At 47.1% G+C, this 15,575-nt stretch overlaps 1 protein-coding gene across 1 annotated transcript; it reads right to left on the bottom strand.

The window, feature by feature from the left end:
* Window positions 1–14: 14 nt before the first annotated feature.
* KIF17 (kinesin family member 17) lies at window positions 15–15,110 on the bottom strand. The gene is given in 17 exon segments (XM_059487259.1): window positions 15–121; window positions 313–418; window positions 2,866–2,910; window positions 3,505–3,636; window positions 6,405–6,499; window positions 6,502–6,553; window positions 7,147–7,211; window positions 7,214–7,243; window positions 8,257–8,475; window positions 8,478–8,499; window positions 9,066–9,268; window positions 12,463–12,506; window positions 12,508–12,567; window positions 13,249–13,448; window positions 14,874–14,890; window positions 14,893–14,959; window positions 14,961–15,110. Coding segments are annotated over 17 exon segments (1,614 nt in total).
* Between the last annotated feature and the right edge of the window lie 465 nt (window positions 15,111–15,575).

Below are 15,575 nucleotides of genomic sequence, written 5' to 3'. Positions count from 1 at the left end.
CCTCCTGCGGTGGGTCAGAAGCGGCGGGCGCTGGAGCTGGCATTGCCCTTCGTGGGCGCCAGGGGCTGCAGACGCAAGGGCCGGGCCTGGGGCGCGGTGCTGCCCGCAGAGCCAGCGGGAGCTGCAGGAGGGGAAGGGGGTGTGTGTGTGGTGGGGCAGTGCGGGACCCCAAAATGCGGCTGCGTCCTGCGAGAAGCCCCCGAGAGGTCAAGGGGTTAAGGCAGAATTGGGCCTGGGTGGGTCGCCGTTTGATTTCTCAAGGAAAAGGAGGAAAATGAGGAGTGCCGGTGATATCGGGGCAAAGGGGATTACCTAGGTCCAGCTGCAGGATCTGGCTAGCTCGGGATCAGAAGTAGCTGCTGGCGATGGTTTCACTGTCGCTCCTGTCCAGCACCAGCCTGGAGTGCTCATCCTCGGGCTGCAGGTGGCAAACGCTGTCAGCAGCGCCAGCAATGAGGCAAAATTGGTAAAATGGGATAGAAATGGAGGAGGAATGGGTCGTACCGCTGGCTCCCTGCTCTCATTCGATGGGCTTGTCCGGCCAGGCAGAGCTGGAACCGCTGTGGGAAGAGACGGTCATTGTGTGTAGAACAATCACTTGAACATCTCCATTTTTCTCTCACAATTCTGGCACTCAGCCCCACTGAGCACTGCAGGGAACAGCTCTTCATCCACCCAAACAGGGCAAAGTTAGTTCTGGGGTAAAAACAGCCTGGAGGAGAGAAGGCTCCAGGCAGATCTTAGAACCTCTCCTGGTGCCTAAAGGGGCTCCTGCTGGCTGCGCTCCCTGATCCCGGCACTGCTCAGATTCCCGAGGGATCTGCACCTTTGTTACTCACACTTTCCAGACAAATTGTGTGTGCAAGATGTTAGAGTGCATGCAGCCTGAGCATGGCCTGTCGAGCAGGGTCACCTCCCTGTCCCCCACAGCGCCCTCCTCTCCCCAGGCACTGTCCCTTTGTGAGAAATGAAGCCCTGGAGATGAGAGCTCTTTTTCAGAGTGGTAATTGCTAGTTGATATTAATGAAGTTGGTAGGGTCTTAATTTGAAGTGTTGGTCCGTTGTTAAACATTGCATGTTAGAATTCTGGGACTTGCCTTTAGTTGCTGCTGTTAAGGGTTACTATTTTACCCTGTATTTGTACCCCTTTCTGTCATACTCTGTATTTGTATCCCTTTCTGTCATACTCCGTATTTGTACCCCTTTTCATCGGCAACCACTTCCACTGCTCCTCTGCTCCCTGGACTGAATTTAAATGAGAGGCTATGGGAACTATATGAACCCTCTCAAAAACAACAAACCAACACATAAACTAGGATTTTAACCCAGCAGAACCACACTCAATCACCCACCATTGATCGGAGCTGGATTCTGTCCTGTCACCATAATTTTAGTAGTACTCAGCTTGGATGATATCCCTAAGCCACGAGCCAGCTTCAATATTTGGAAAGTTTTGTAATGTAGGTACAAATTAGGATTAAGTAAAATAAATTAAATTAATCCAGAACAAAATTCAATAAATCCAGAGCAGCTGTGGCTGCCCTTGGTTCTCTGGGAGTGTCCAAGGCCAGGCTGGACAAGGCTTGGACCAGGCTGGGATAGTGGAAGGTGTCCCTGCCCAAGGGAGAGATTATTCCATGTCTGTTTTAAAGAAAGTCTTCTCATGTTTCTCCACAGGGATGATTTTTGAATGAACCTGAAGCTAATCTTACTAATGTGGTCTTAGAACTCCTGGAATTTCCTAACTTTGGTTAAAAAATTGCAATATTTCTTTGATTACACAAATAAAGCAAGTCCTTCACATGCAGGTCTAGGACTGTACACACAAATGTAAATTTTTTGCACACCCTCTGATTCTACCACAAACTATCAGAGCAAAACTGATTTTCAAGTGTTTTGAAAATGAAGATTTTAAACGTAAAATTGAAGAGCATTACTGTAATGTTTTGTTTCTTGCCCCAGAAAGCGAGCTCAGAGCTGGCAGCAGCTGCAGCAGATCCGAAGGTCGACAGAGGGAGTCGCATCCCCTCCCATCCCACACGTGCTCCTCCCGCCGAGTGTCACACACCGAGAGCCTTTACAGCCGGAGGGTTTGGGCTTCAAAAGCTTAATGTCCCACCTGAGGTGTGAAAAATGTGTATTTTATGATTGGCTTTTCGCAAATATTGAAATGAATATTGTATGTGTTATGTTAGAAAGTTATGCTGTGTTAATTCTCTTAAGTAGTGAGTTAAATATAGTTTTAGGTTATAACAAAATGTTAAAATAGAAACTGTGCTATGTAGGATATTTTTTTTCCTAAAGAAAGGACTGGCACTGAGATAGCAGCCACAGGACACTTGAATCTTTCAGAGAAATAGAATTTATTGCTCCATTATCAGGAGAAATGAACTTCTTCCTGCCTCAAAGGCGCTGTCAGGATTCAGAGGAAGAAGTTGACACTGCCCAGACAGAATCCTGTATTTGAATGGAATTTATGCATCATGGATGAGGTGTATGAATATGCAACAGGCTGTTGCTTTTAATGGTTAATCCTCTGTTAATGTGGGTCCTTTTTCAGGCTTATGCTGCCCAGAAAAAGGTACCCAGACTGTCTCTAACTCTTTGCTTTTATTGTCTCATATTGTCCTAATTCAAATTGTCCAAACTATTATTATTCTAATTGTATTACTATTTTATAACCATTTTATTACTATTAAACTTATAAAAACAAGTGGTTGGCATTTTTCACATGAGAGATTTCATAAAAGCTCACACACACAATGTGGTGTATGAAATCCTGACACAGTCAGAGTCATTCTCTAAACCTACAGCCCTGGAACTCAAAAAATGAGGATGTGGAGGAGGAAGGAGCTGCTCCCTCACCTTTTCCTGCACCTTTTCCAGAGCCCTGCTCTTGGCTTGAACCTCCTTCTGTGTGAAAAATGCCAATCACTTGTTTTTAAAATTTTAAAAGTTTAATAGTAATAAAATGGTTATAAAAATAGCAATACAATTAGAGTAATGATAATTTGGACAATTTGAATTAGGACAATATTAGACAATGAGTTACAGATGTCCAGGTATATTTTTCTGGGCAGCACAAGCCCGAAAAAGGACCCACATTAACAGAGGATTAACCATTAAAAGCACCAGCCTGTTGCATATTCATACACCTCATACATGATGCATAAATTCCATCAAACACAGGATTCTGTCTGGTCATCATCAACTTCTTCCTCCAAATTCCAAGAGTGCCTTTGAGGCAGGAAGAAATTCGTTTCTTCTGATAATGGAGCAATAAATTCTATTTCTCTGAAAGATTCAAGTGTCCTGTGGCTGCTATGTCACTGCAAGTCCTTTCTTTAAAAAAAGTATCCTACATAGCACAGTTTCTATTTTAACAATTTTTATAACCTAAAACTTTTTAATAGAATTAATACAGCATTACTTTCTAACACAACACATATAATATTCATTTGAATATTTTCCAAAAGCCAATCATAAAACACATGCATTTTTCACATCCTGAATGGAGCTATAGACCTTGAGGAGAGCCTGCTCACTGCTGTCCTTGCTGGATTCCTGCAGGGCTTGTGCTTTTCCTTCAGCTCCTGGTTCTGAGCCTGCTCCCCCCAGCAGCTGCTGCTGCAGCACCTGCAGAAGGGAACACCAGCTCAAGAACAGCTTCACAAGCCTGGAGGAGCCATGTCCTTCCATGGGTGACATTTGGGAACACAGAAAATTGGGGATTATGATAAGATTTTCTGCCCTGAATAATCATAGTAGACTGTACTTATTATTAACACTTTCTGTCATAAAAAGAATCCCAGAGTGGTTTGGGATGGGAAGGACCTTAAAGCCATCTCACTGCACCCCCTGCCATGGGCAGGGCCACCTCCTGCTCTCTCAGATTGCTCCAACCCTGTCCAACGTGGCCTTGGACACTTCCAGGGATCCCGGGGCACCCACAGCTCCTCTGGGCAAAATACTCCACAAAGGCAAAGCATGGAGTCAGTCAACAAGGATGTCCAGAAATCCATAATAAAGCTCATAAAATTATCTTTAAAACCCTTGTTTTGTGTATTTATATTTAAATAAACACTGAATATATTTTTTTTCAAGGATGCACAAAAGGTGCCAAAATCACACAGAGAATTATTTTAACTGCTGGATGTGGGAGTGTTAGATCTGAAAGCCACAGTATGGTTTCCATTTTGGGGCAGTATCAGCCATGATTTGTGTCACCTCAGTGTTGTTAATGCAGCACTGGCACAGGGCTATGTTTGAAATCATGGAATATTGAAATAAAGCCATGCTCCAGAGCATTCCTTTGTCTAGCTCAGGTTGGCCAGCCCTGTCTCAAATTGGCTGATAACCCTTTTACTGATAACAGCCTCCTAATTATCTCCAAACCCTGTGAAATGGCTCATTCTCCCCCAGAACTGACCTGCTATTCTTCTGCACTGCTCCTGCCAGGTGACCTTCCCTTTCCTGTGCTTAACACACACTGAATGCAAGGATTCAATCTTGCTCTGCTGAGCTGCCCTGATGTGTAAAGCCTGAGCAGTGCCTTTGAAATCCCCACACCTGTGGAACCAAACCCTCCTGCCCAATCTGCACAGAACCTGGATTTAACAATGTGATTAGAAGGGCATTTTCTCTTGTTTGCCACAAAAGGAATAGGATTTATTCTTACAATAGGAGCACTAACATTTGATATCTAATCCAAATGAAGGGTTTCTTTGGAGATGTCTCCCTTAATAGAAAGAATTACAGGCACTGCTGTTCTGCATTTCATAGCAGCTCCTGTTTGAGCCAGGAGAGACCCAACAGAGTGAGCACACACCACAGGGAAGCTGAAAGAGTGGTTAAAACCTACAGAACAACAGGTTAAAACCCACAGAACTGTTCAGAATCAGACTGTCACAGCATATCTTAGCTTCAGTTTTCTAATTGGACGTAGTTCCACACAATGGAGGAAGTGAAAAATCAGGAGAATTTGCTTTAATCCTGTATTTCTGGAGCAGCCCAAGCCCCCATGCTGCTCCAGTAAGTGGTGGTGTGCTCTGGCTGAGGGAATTCTCTCGCAAAGAGAAAACCTTGAGCCAGGTTGATTTTGATTTGGGCTGAGCACAAGTCCAAGCCTGCATCCCTCATATCCCAGCCCTATTTCAGTGCTCCTGAAATAGGATTATTGGGGGAGATGAAGCACAACATTACCCACTCAGGTAATGTTGATATCAAATCCAAATGAAGGGTTTCTTTGGAGATCTCTCCCTTAACAGACAGAATTGCCCACAAATTCTCAGGGTTATTCATCCTGAGGGGAGAAGGAGCCTGGAGGGCTGATGTTGGCTCTTCATGTGCTGCAGCAACAGCATCTTCATGTGAAGGTGTGTGGTCAGAGATTGCTCTAGTCTGTGTGTCAGCTGAAAAGAGGAAATACATGCAGTGTTGGTAATGAGCTGTGCAAAACTAGACAGAAATCTGTGAAACCATCTCCCAGAGCCTTCCCCCAAAGCTGGGAATGATGTGTCTAAAAGGAAAAGGGCTGTCATTCACCTGCTTCTGCTGGTCAGTAAAAACCATGAAACACTGAGAGGGTGTATCAGGAAAGGAATGCAGATTGTTAGGGCTGGGAGATAAATAATCCATTTCAGAGGCTCCAAAAATCATCCATTCCACAGCTGAGGGTGCACATTTGTAATCAGAGGGGGAGGAAATAAAGAACCTCTCAACCTTCACCTCAATAAGTGATAGCACCAAAAATGAAGAAGACAGGTTCAAGAATTACTAGTGGGTGATAAGTGCTGTGTGAGCACATTGCCAACCATGCTCTGAGGCACTGCAGGTGTCCATGAAAAGCAGGAATGGAGAGGGAGAGGAGGCATTTCTGGGATGTGAGAGGAATATCTGCCTTGCAGTGAGCGATGGTGTGGATAATCCACCGGGAGAGCAAGTGCTGCAGCACATTTGCATACGGAGGGAGAGACTGCGGCAGGCACCCCGCCCTGCCCTCGGGATGAGAGTCAGGGGAGGGGACACAGCAGTGACCCTGCTCCAGAGCCACTGCCCTCGGCAGGGGGAACTCTGCCACGCTGCCCTCAGCAGGGGGAAAACTGCTACGTGGGCAAAAAGCAGGTGTTTTACTCAAAATGAGGCTTTTCATTGCCTCAAGGCTTACAGGCTTGGGTCAGGGTCAGGCTGGTCCCGACAGGGAAAGAAGTCAGGGAAATAGGGAAGAGGACAAAGCTGGGACAGAGTCTTAAATCCAGGAGAGGCAGAGTCCCTGCTCCTGCTGTGGATGAGCACGGGCTGAGAGCAGGGACTGCTGCTGCCAGGCAGCACTTGCTGCAGTGGCTGCCACAGATGTGAGTGCAAAACCAGTCCCTGCTGCTGAGGGAACCTGGGCTGGGCTGCACAGCCTCCACAGCTGCTCCCTTCCTGAGGAGATGCTGGAGAACAGACACCTTGAGATCAAAGTCATCCCTCAGGCTGCTGATGTCCTTCTCCAGGATGCCTGCTCTGCTTGGTATCTGGGCTGGAGCTGGGCCAGCCTCTCCTGGAACTCCTGCAATGCACAGCAACAGCCCCAGGACTGTCCCTGAGGTCACATCCAGGCCCATTCCAGGTCACACCTTGTGCCCATCCCAATACAACTCCACCACCAGCATTCACTGACTATTCCTGTGATTTAAGTTGACACACAGGAGTGATTGTTATTGATGAAAGTGACTGTTCAGCCCTAGAAATGGCTGCCTTGGCTGGTTGTGGTGCCCTGGAATGAACTTTCTAAAGAGCAAGGAGAGAGTTTTGTTTCCCTCTGGCTCTGTATTCCTCTTTTTCCTCATCTCTGTATTCTTCCTAACACCTTTGACGACTGCTTTCCTCAACTCTACTCCTCTCTTTTCTGACAATTTCACATGTAGTTCCTCCAAAAATTCTTCCTGGGAATCCATTCCAATCCATCCCCAGAGAAGTGGAAACAAGAGGTGGGTTATGATAAGGCACAGGGCCTCCATAACACATGGTGTTCATAGGAGAAGTCCAAGGATTACAAAATAGAGAAAAATAGGAGAAGAGAAGTGTTCTGGAAAGGCTGAACCATATTTGTAATGATTACTATGAAAAAAGTTTTAGTCAAAGCCACTTTTCCCAACTTACTTTTCTGATCAGCTGCTTCTCTGCTTCCAGATCCACCTGGGGTTTGAGGCAGGGAGCTGGATTTGTTCCAGGTGAGCAGCCCCAGCAGGTAGAAGCCCTACAAAGCAAAGTAGAAATAAAAAATCACTCACAGTTACAGGGTGGGATTGTCAGCAGAATTCCTGGAAAGAGAACAAAGAATCTGGGTGCCAGGAAAGAACATGGCAACCCCTGTGCTCCTTCAAACTGTGCTCACTGCCAAAATGCTGCCAGCCTGGGGCTCCAGAGGTGTGGGGAGAGAGGGAGAGGCTCCAGCTTCAGGGGAAAATGGAAGTGAATGTAATTGGATGGTATTTATACATAAAAGTATCTATTTCAAAGAAAACCAGGACTTGTTTCCAGGGCTATGCTACAGATTTGGGAGAGAAGAGACACCAGGAAGATGAAAAGTGCAAGGAAATTACCTTTGTTCACAGCTGTTTCTGAAAGGGGGCAGAAAGGGGGAAAAAGTCATCCTACAGCCTTAATCCCCTGCTGAAAATTGCCCTTTTTTAGGGGCTAATTCTCCAAAGGTGATCAGCTCCTTAAAGCCTGCTCTTCCCTTCATTTGCTCCTACATTTCCTATTCCTGCTCCAGAGGACAGAGGCTGGGCTGAGTCCTCAGGCACTGCCATAAGGAGGGCAAAACTTCCCTAGTAGTGTCAAAAACACACATTGTAGGAGAAAAGGGGCTGAATGGTTACTTTGAAAACATACATAGATATATTCAAAAAAGAATTTTACAGTATTATTTCTTTTGCAGCTCATTTTTGTTCTTCCTGCTGAAACCTCTCTTCTGCAACTGACCAAATTCTAGCCACAATCACCAAAAATAACCATGGATTTGAATCATGTCAGCCTTTATTAACAGAATTTGCCACTACTGAAAACACTGGATTGTGGAGATGGTCTTTGCCATGTCAGTAGAATAAGGTCAATTTGGCAGCAGTGAAGGAAAAGTCTGTAACCAGAACGGAGGATCCTTCTTCCAGTAGGTAAAGGAAAGGTTGAGGTAAAATTTAGCCAACATTTCATGTGTAAATCTCCCTTTTTTTGTCATCTCTGCAGCCAGTAAAGGCTCTCCTATCTGACAAGTCACTTGTGCCCTCTGTTCAGCCAGAATGGCCTTCAGCTTCTCAATCTCCTCCTGGTACTCCCTCAGCAGGGTGTCCTTGGGGTCCTGGTTGATGCAGGGCTTGTTCCTGATGTTCCTGGCCCAACTGGTGTAGTGCAGGGTGCTGAGGCTTTCCTTGTAGCTGTCATCAGCTGGGGACACACACGCCACCATCAGGGTCCTGGCGTTGCCCCCAGGGAGTCCTGGAGCAGCCTGGTCAGCTTGTGTGGGAACCCAGAACATCCCTCTGGCTGTCCAAAACACCTCTGGGTTTGATTATGACCTGTGGAGCAAATTACCAACCTTAGATGAAGATCTGCAAGCCACAACAGTTTAGGTAGAATGATAGTGAAGTTACCACAGGGTGGAAAAGTAGATTTTAGGTTTCTGGTATGGGGGTTCAGGAGGCAAGATGGAGGGAACTGGGCATGTCCAGCCTTTCTCCTTCTTCTTAGCCTCCATCTTCTGCTGGGATGTTGGCACTTACAGATAGGCTTAGAGTAGAAGCTCACTGTCTAACATAGGTGATAGGTATTGGAAAGTAATTGTAAATATTGAAGTTTTTATAATAAAAGACATAACACCACCCTGGGGCAGGCAGAGTGCCTGGAACTGTCCTGCTGGATGGACCTCGGCAGGGCAGGAGAAAGAATTTTACAGATAAGATACAATAAACAGCCTTGAGACTGAGAAATGAAGAGCCCTGACTCCTTCTTCAAGTGCTGGGCTGGGAAAAGAGACTTTGGAACTTTTCTTGGGGTCAGTCTGAACAGCTAAAGATCCCAACAGCTTGGAGTCTGTAGGGAATGTGTCTGCCCCTGGCATCCACCAGGGCTGAGGTGACATTGCCCAGGGCAGACAGGGACAGGTGGGTTTTGGTGGCCTCTTTGAGCCTCTCCCCAGTGGCACCAGTCCTTGCCTGTCTCTCACCTCCTGCCAGATGCACAAAGCTGAGTTTGGCAGCCCTGAGGTGATCCTGCCCTCCCTCATCTGCACAGAAACAATTCCCAGTCAGTCTTAGGAGGAAACATCTCAACAGTCAAGAACCAGAGCTGTTCTGGCACCACATCCTGCTCCAGCCTTGCTCTTTGTCTGCTTTGGGCCCTGACTCCCTGAAGTAAGAAAATATCTACCTAATCTAAAATCTGCACAGTTCAGTGCTTTTCTCAACAGTAAAAATTCATGCCTGTTCTTGCTCTCTCTGAACACACACACATCCCTCTCCACATATTTCAGCAGTATTTACACTTTCAGCCAAATTCCTCTACAAGTAACATGATCAGACCATGACTTTATACAACTTTTTTCCTTCTCAGTTTGTTTCATGAGGGGGAATTTAGATGAGATCTATAGAAATCTTTCCCTGTGAGGGTGAGGAGGCCCTGGCCCAGAGCAGCTGTGGCTGCCCCTGGGTCCCTGGCAGTGCCCAAGGCCAGGCTGGGCAGGGCTGGGAGCAGCCTGGGATGGTGGAAGGTGTCCCTGCCCATGGCTCAGTATGAGAAAACCACATCTGACTGCCACCAGCAAGCCTGATTTCTGAAGGAGGAATAAAACCACAGAAAAAGAGGGAACCACCTTCATGGCTCAGAGAATTCAAGCTAAAAGTTGCTGATTGATTCAGACATCCCCCAGGCCATGAGGAACCCAGCTTCTATCCACCCTCCACCTTCTCTATTATTAAGCTGCATATTTTAAACAAGAATCAAATTACATCTCACCTATTATGGCAAAGGCTGTAAGATCTCCTCAGCCATAGGAAGCTTTTTTTAATACAATATTCCCAGATATTGTTCCCAGTGCTTTGCTGAACTCTCTGCTCTGAGTGGGTGGCTTGAGCTCACTGATAACATTCCCAAAGTACCACCCATCACACACAGGTGAACTGTCACCATTTTTCTCCAGATAAATTAATTTTTAAATGAACAAAAATCCTATTTGGGACTCTGGGTTGAGACAGAGCATTAAATACCCAACAGCATCTTCTCAGTAATTATCAATTGCACAGATGAAAAGTTTCATACAGAATGTTAATAAGCAATGGAAATATCCAAAACTTTGAGTTACCCATCAAACCTACACAAAAAATACAAAATAATCCAGAGATCCCTGCACTCCTACACCAGCCCCCTCCACATTTTAAATGGGAGTTTAAATGGGAATTTTAAATGAGCTAAGTTAATTTCCCACAGCTCTGTTACACCCCACAACTGCTAAGTTCATCACCAAAACTATCTTTATCATGTCAGCTGGGATATTGAGATACGGTTGTCATGATGGAGCAGCACAGACCACATTTGGCTCTGTGACTTCCAAAGAGGAGGCTCAGTGATGTTCACAAGAGATGATGTAAGACAGTGTTTGCTGTTAAAAAAGTCCTACAGAACAGAGCAAAAGTGGCTGAACACTTAACTGGGTGGGATTTATCCTTGTTCCAAAGCCATGATGCCCAGGATGAACCCAGGTTCAGTCACTGTGATGCTCTGTGCTGCTGAGAGCCCCAGGAGTAGCCTGGCTCTGTCTGGGGGTCTTGCAGAGTCCCTGAGGAACTCCTGACCCAGGACAGGGCTGCAGTCACTGAGGTGGAAGGCAAAGGAATGAACAAAATTGGGATTCTGGGGGAATTGGAGGGCTCAGGTGTGCAATGGGGCAGCTTGGGGTTTGTTTGGGCAGGACACTCCCTCAAGTACTTTGGTGGAGGCAGTGGGAAAAACACCAATCACTTGTTTTTAGAATTTTAAAAGTTTAATAGTAATAAAATGGTTATAAAAAGAGTAATACAATTAGAGTAATAACAATTTGGACAATTTGAATTGGGACAATATGAGACAATAGAGACAAAGAGTTATGGGCAGTCCGGGTACCTCTTTCTGGGCATCACAAGCCCGGAAAAGGACCCACATTAACAGAGGATTAACCCTTAAAAGCAACAGCCTGTTGCATATTCATACACCTCATCCATGATGCATAAATTCCATCAAACACAGGATTCTGTCTGGGCAGTGTCAACTTCTTCCTCTGAATCCTGACAGCGCCTTTGAGGCAGGAAGAAGTTCATTTCTCCTGATAATGGAGCAATAAATTCTCTTTCTCTGAAAGATTCAGGTGTCCTGTGGCTGCTGTCTCACTGCTAGTCTTTTCTTTAAAAAAAAGAATCCTACACAGCATCGTTTCTATTTTAACATTTTGTTATAACCTAAAACTACATTTAACCAACTGCTTAAGAGAATTAATACAGCATTACTTTCTAACACAACACATACAATATTCATTTGAATATTTGCCAGAAGCCAATCATAAAACCCATGCATTTTCCACAGGCAGCAACAGGCAGCGTGTCAGAGTTACCCTGGAAACTGCTCTGCCCAGCGCCAATCGTGTCACCATGGAAACCCCTGTCACCGCCGGTGGGGAACAAAGGAAGGGAAACCGCAGCGAGCGTCCCCTGCTCCCACTCTCCCTCTGCAGGAGACAGGCAAAGCACGCTTGGAACATGGAGCAGAGACGGGTTTGCCTTTAGAAATACCTGCCCTGTAAGGCAGTTTGGGTCTGCTGCCGTCCCAGAGCGTTGCAAGGTGCTACAGCCTTGGTTTGATACACCAGGGCAGTCCTGCAAGGAAATAAATTGGGACAGGAGATTTCTAGCTCCTTCCAGGAATGCATACAAAAGGATCTGCAAAGCCACCAGGAGGTAAATTTTATAAAGGTCAGCCCCCTGGTTAGGATTTTGGGAGAGTTTACCCTCCTGTGATCCTGTAAATGTCACATGTGCTCCCATGGGGAAAAATACCTGCTGTGTGCCCCCAAAAAGGATCAGCCTTTTTTGTTTAGGCAGATAAAGAGATCATCTGTGGCTCCACTAGATCAGATTAAACATTTATAAAGCCCAGAATCCTCTTGCTATAGAGACAAGCATGAGATGAAGAGGATGAGGAAGAGACTGCCCCATGAGCACTTTATTCCAGCCTTGTCCAGTGAAGGATTTTCACAGAACTGCTGCTGAGCTACCAGCCACTAAACTTCCCTCTTCCTAAACTTTCACTGAAGTCCCTCAAAAGTCCCTCTTAGCTTCCATATTCCTCATGTAACTTCATATTCTGGCACTCAGGCTTCAGACAGAGACCTTTGTTGCACTTTAAGTCACGGTAACACCCATCTGAGCTAATTAAAGCACTTAATCAAGACACATTGAGCCTGCCTCACCTCCAGCTTCTGCTTGGTGTCAGCTCCATGTGTCCTCATTGTAGATCTCCAGGCAGGAGCTCTCAGCAGAACTCGGTGTTCCCAGCACACTGGGGAGCCAGGGAGGATTTGGGGCTGAGGCTGCCCAGCACAGGGAGCCTCTCCCACAGCTGGGTGCCCCCCACCCTTCAGCACCTCATCCAACCCCCCCTGGCCATTCACTGCAGCTGGAAGCACTCAGCACTCACTGCAGGGCACTCCTGCTCCTTCCACACCTCAAGCTCACGGTGTCACCTGGCATGAGGGGACAGTTCAGGTGACTCTCCACAGCCTTCAGCAGTGTAGCCACGTTTCTCCTCACAGAGTAAAGCAAGGCACAGCTCTTCCCAAGAATATTTCTGGGTTTCACATTCTCTGAACCTCAGAGAAAGGAAAAACAATTCTCATCATTTGCTGTGCCCGTGTCTGTGCAAAAATAGAATGCAATGTGGAGATTGTTTATCCACAGTGATGGTGTTTTGTTTCCTTGGCCTGTCAGGGCCAGGTGTGTGTGTGTGTGTCAGGACTGTGGGCTGAGAGTCACGAGATTCTGTGCAGAGTTGAGTGCTTGGCAGATTCAGTTTTGATGTAATGTAATATAGTACAAAATAATATAGTATAATAAAGTAATTAATTAGCCTTCTGATATCAATGGAGTCAGATGCATCATTTCTCTCCCCTTGTCTGACAATACCATAGAGCAGTGCACCCCAAACCTGTCCCCATTCACACTCCATGCCATCAGCACTCACTTCTTGGCACAGGACACCAAAGTCTTTCTAGCAAACCTCACCAGGATCTCTTTCACACTCACCTGCACACTCTCAAAGATGTGTTCAAACACCCTGGGGATGATCCCTTTCTGTGAGGAAGAATCTGCAGCTCCCTGCATGGTGAAGGATTTCCCACTGCCATAGGCAAAGACGGTGCCATTGTAGCCTTCCATGAGACCCTGGAGATGGGGGAAAAGCAGAGAAAACAGCCACCATCATTTCCTAACTGGAAACACATTGTCCAGATTCATTGCCACCCCCTCAAAAGGTGTTTTAAAGGAAGAGCTGGAAGTAAACATCAAATGGCTGCTTAATCTTCACACGTCATCAGAGTATAGCAATTACAAAATTAGCATATAAATCAATGTTTTTCTCTCAAAACAAGGAATCTTGAAGCAGTGCAGGTGTTGAAAAGCAGTTGACAATACCAACACTTAGCAAACTATAATATTTTTGCCATAGGGCACAAAAATCTTATGAGATTGAAAGAGACAACTAGAACAATAGTTGGTTGTGGGGTGGCCAAGGGGATGGTCTCTAGCTTTGAATAATTTTTGTTTGGCAAGCTGTTCACTGTCACTTGCCCTTATTTCAGAGAAGTGTGGTAGGAAGAAAAAATAACTGGATTTCTTAAGTTTTAAATAAGAAAAAATAACCTATTTTTCTAATATCAATTTTTTCTAGCCCTGCTTGTTCTCATGATTAGGAACTTCCATCTTAAAACCATCACAAGCCATTTAATCCATGTTACTTCTTCTAACAAAACACTTTGGGGAGGGAGGTTGGTCTTTTTTTGCTTAAGAGGTTCATTTCTCACCTCAGCTGTTTCCTGTGCTGACCTGCTAACAAGGAAACGAAGGGATCCTCCATCCTTTTGCCAGTCTAATCCAGGCTGAGGCTCCCCATCTTCTCTAAGGTTTCTCACTCGACAGTAAATTTGTCCCTAAAATCATCAGTTTGATACCACAGCAGCTGTGGCTGCCCCTGGATCCCTGGCAGTGTCCAAGGCCAGGCTGGAGAGGGCTTGGAGCAGCCTGGGATAATGGAAAGTGTCCCTGCCCATGGCAGGAGATGGGATGGGATGAGGTGCCTTCCCACCCAAACCATTCTGGGATTCTGTGATATAAACATCCACTTAAAACAATTAAATGTAACTCTCTCCTTAGTGCCATGCTGGCTGCTAACAAAGTTCAATTTCTCAGACTGTTGCTGGAACACTGTCTGCTCTCCTCTGCTGCCCAGGCTTGTAGCTAAGCCTCTTGAAGCAGCGGACAGGGCTTTCTGCCCATAAATCAGGAACCCCAAATGCTTTGGGTTGGGAGGGACGTTAAAGTTCATCTTGTTCCACCACCCTGCCATGGGCAGAGTGTGGGGAAGGTCAAGTGGATCCTGCTTTCCTTAGGGATCACCTGGAAAACCCCTCAGCCCCATTCCTGAGCTATGTGTTCACAGAACATGCTCAGCTGCAAGGGACCCACAAGGATCAGAGCCCAGCTCCTGGTCCTGCATTGACACCCAACAATCCCACCCTGTGCCTGAGAGCATTGTCCAAACGCTCCTGGAACTCATTGTGGTGCCCAAAACTGCCCTGGGTGCCCACTGACCTCCACCAGGGGGTAGCGATCTCACTGTGGACGTGCTGGGTGCTGAGCTCTCCGCCGAAGGCCCCGTCGAAGGCGAACAGCGTGGGGAGGCTGGGCGGAGGCCGCGGGGTTCCGCACCAGGCACCGCCCCGTGCGCTGTCCCCGCCGACGATGGACGGTGGCTCGGTGCCCCAGGGCCGCTTCACGCCCGCTCAGCGGCCGGCAGGGCACAGCCACCTTCACCAGCTCCGCGGCCATCGCCACCCCCGCCACCCACAGCGGGACAGTGACGGGCACGGGGGTCAGTGACGGACGCCGGAGTCAGCCCCACATACGGGGGTCAGCCCCTCACATCGGGGTCAGCCCCTCACATCGGGGTCAGCCCCACACACTGGGGTCAGCCCCTCACATCGGGGTCAGCCCCACATACGGGGGTCAGCCCCTCACATCGGGGTCAGCCCCACATACGGGGGTCAGCCCTTCACATCGGGGTCAGCCCCACACACTGGGGTCAGCCCCTCACATCGGGGTCAGCCCCACACACTGGGGTCAGCCCCTCACATCGGGGTCAGCCCCACATACTGGGGTCAGCCCCTCACATCGGGGTCAGCCCCTCACATCGGGGTCAGCCCCACACACTGGGGTCAGCCCCTCACATCGGGGTCAGCCCCACACACTGGGGTCAGCCCCACATACGGGGGTCAGCCCCTCACATCGGGGTCA

This window comes from Ammospiza nelsoni, chromosome 22 (assembly GCF_027579445.1).
Source record: "Ammospiza nelsoni isolate bAmmNel1 chromosome 22, bAmmNel1.pri, whole genome shotgun sequence".
NCBI classification, from domain to species: Eukaryota; Metazoa; Chordata; class Aves; order Passeriformes; family Passerellidae; genus Ammospiza; species Ammospiza nelsoni.
The sequence above is the reverse complement of the archived record's forward strand: the minus strand, read 5'-3'. Positions and strand labels throughout refer to the sequence as shown.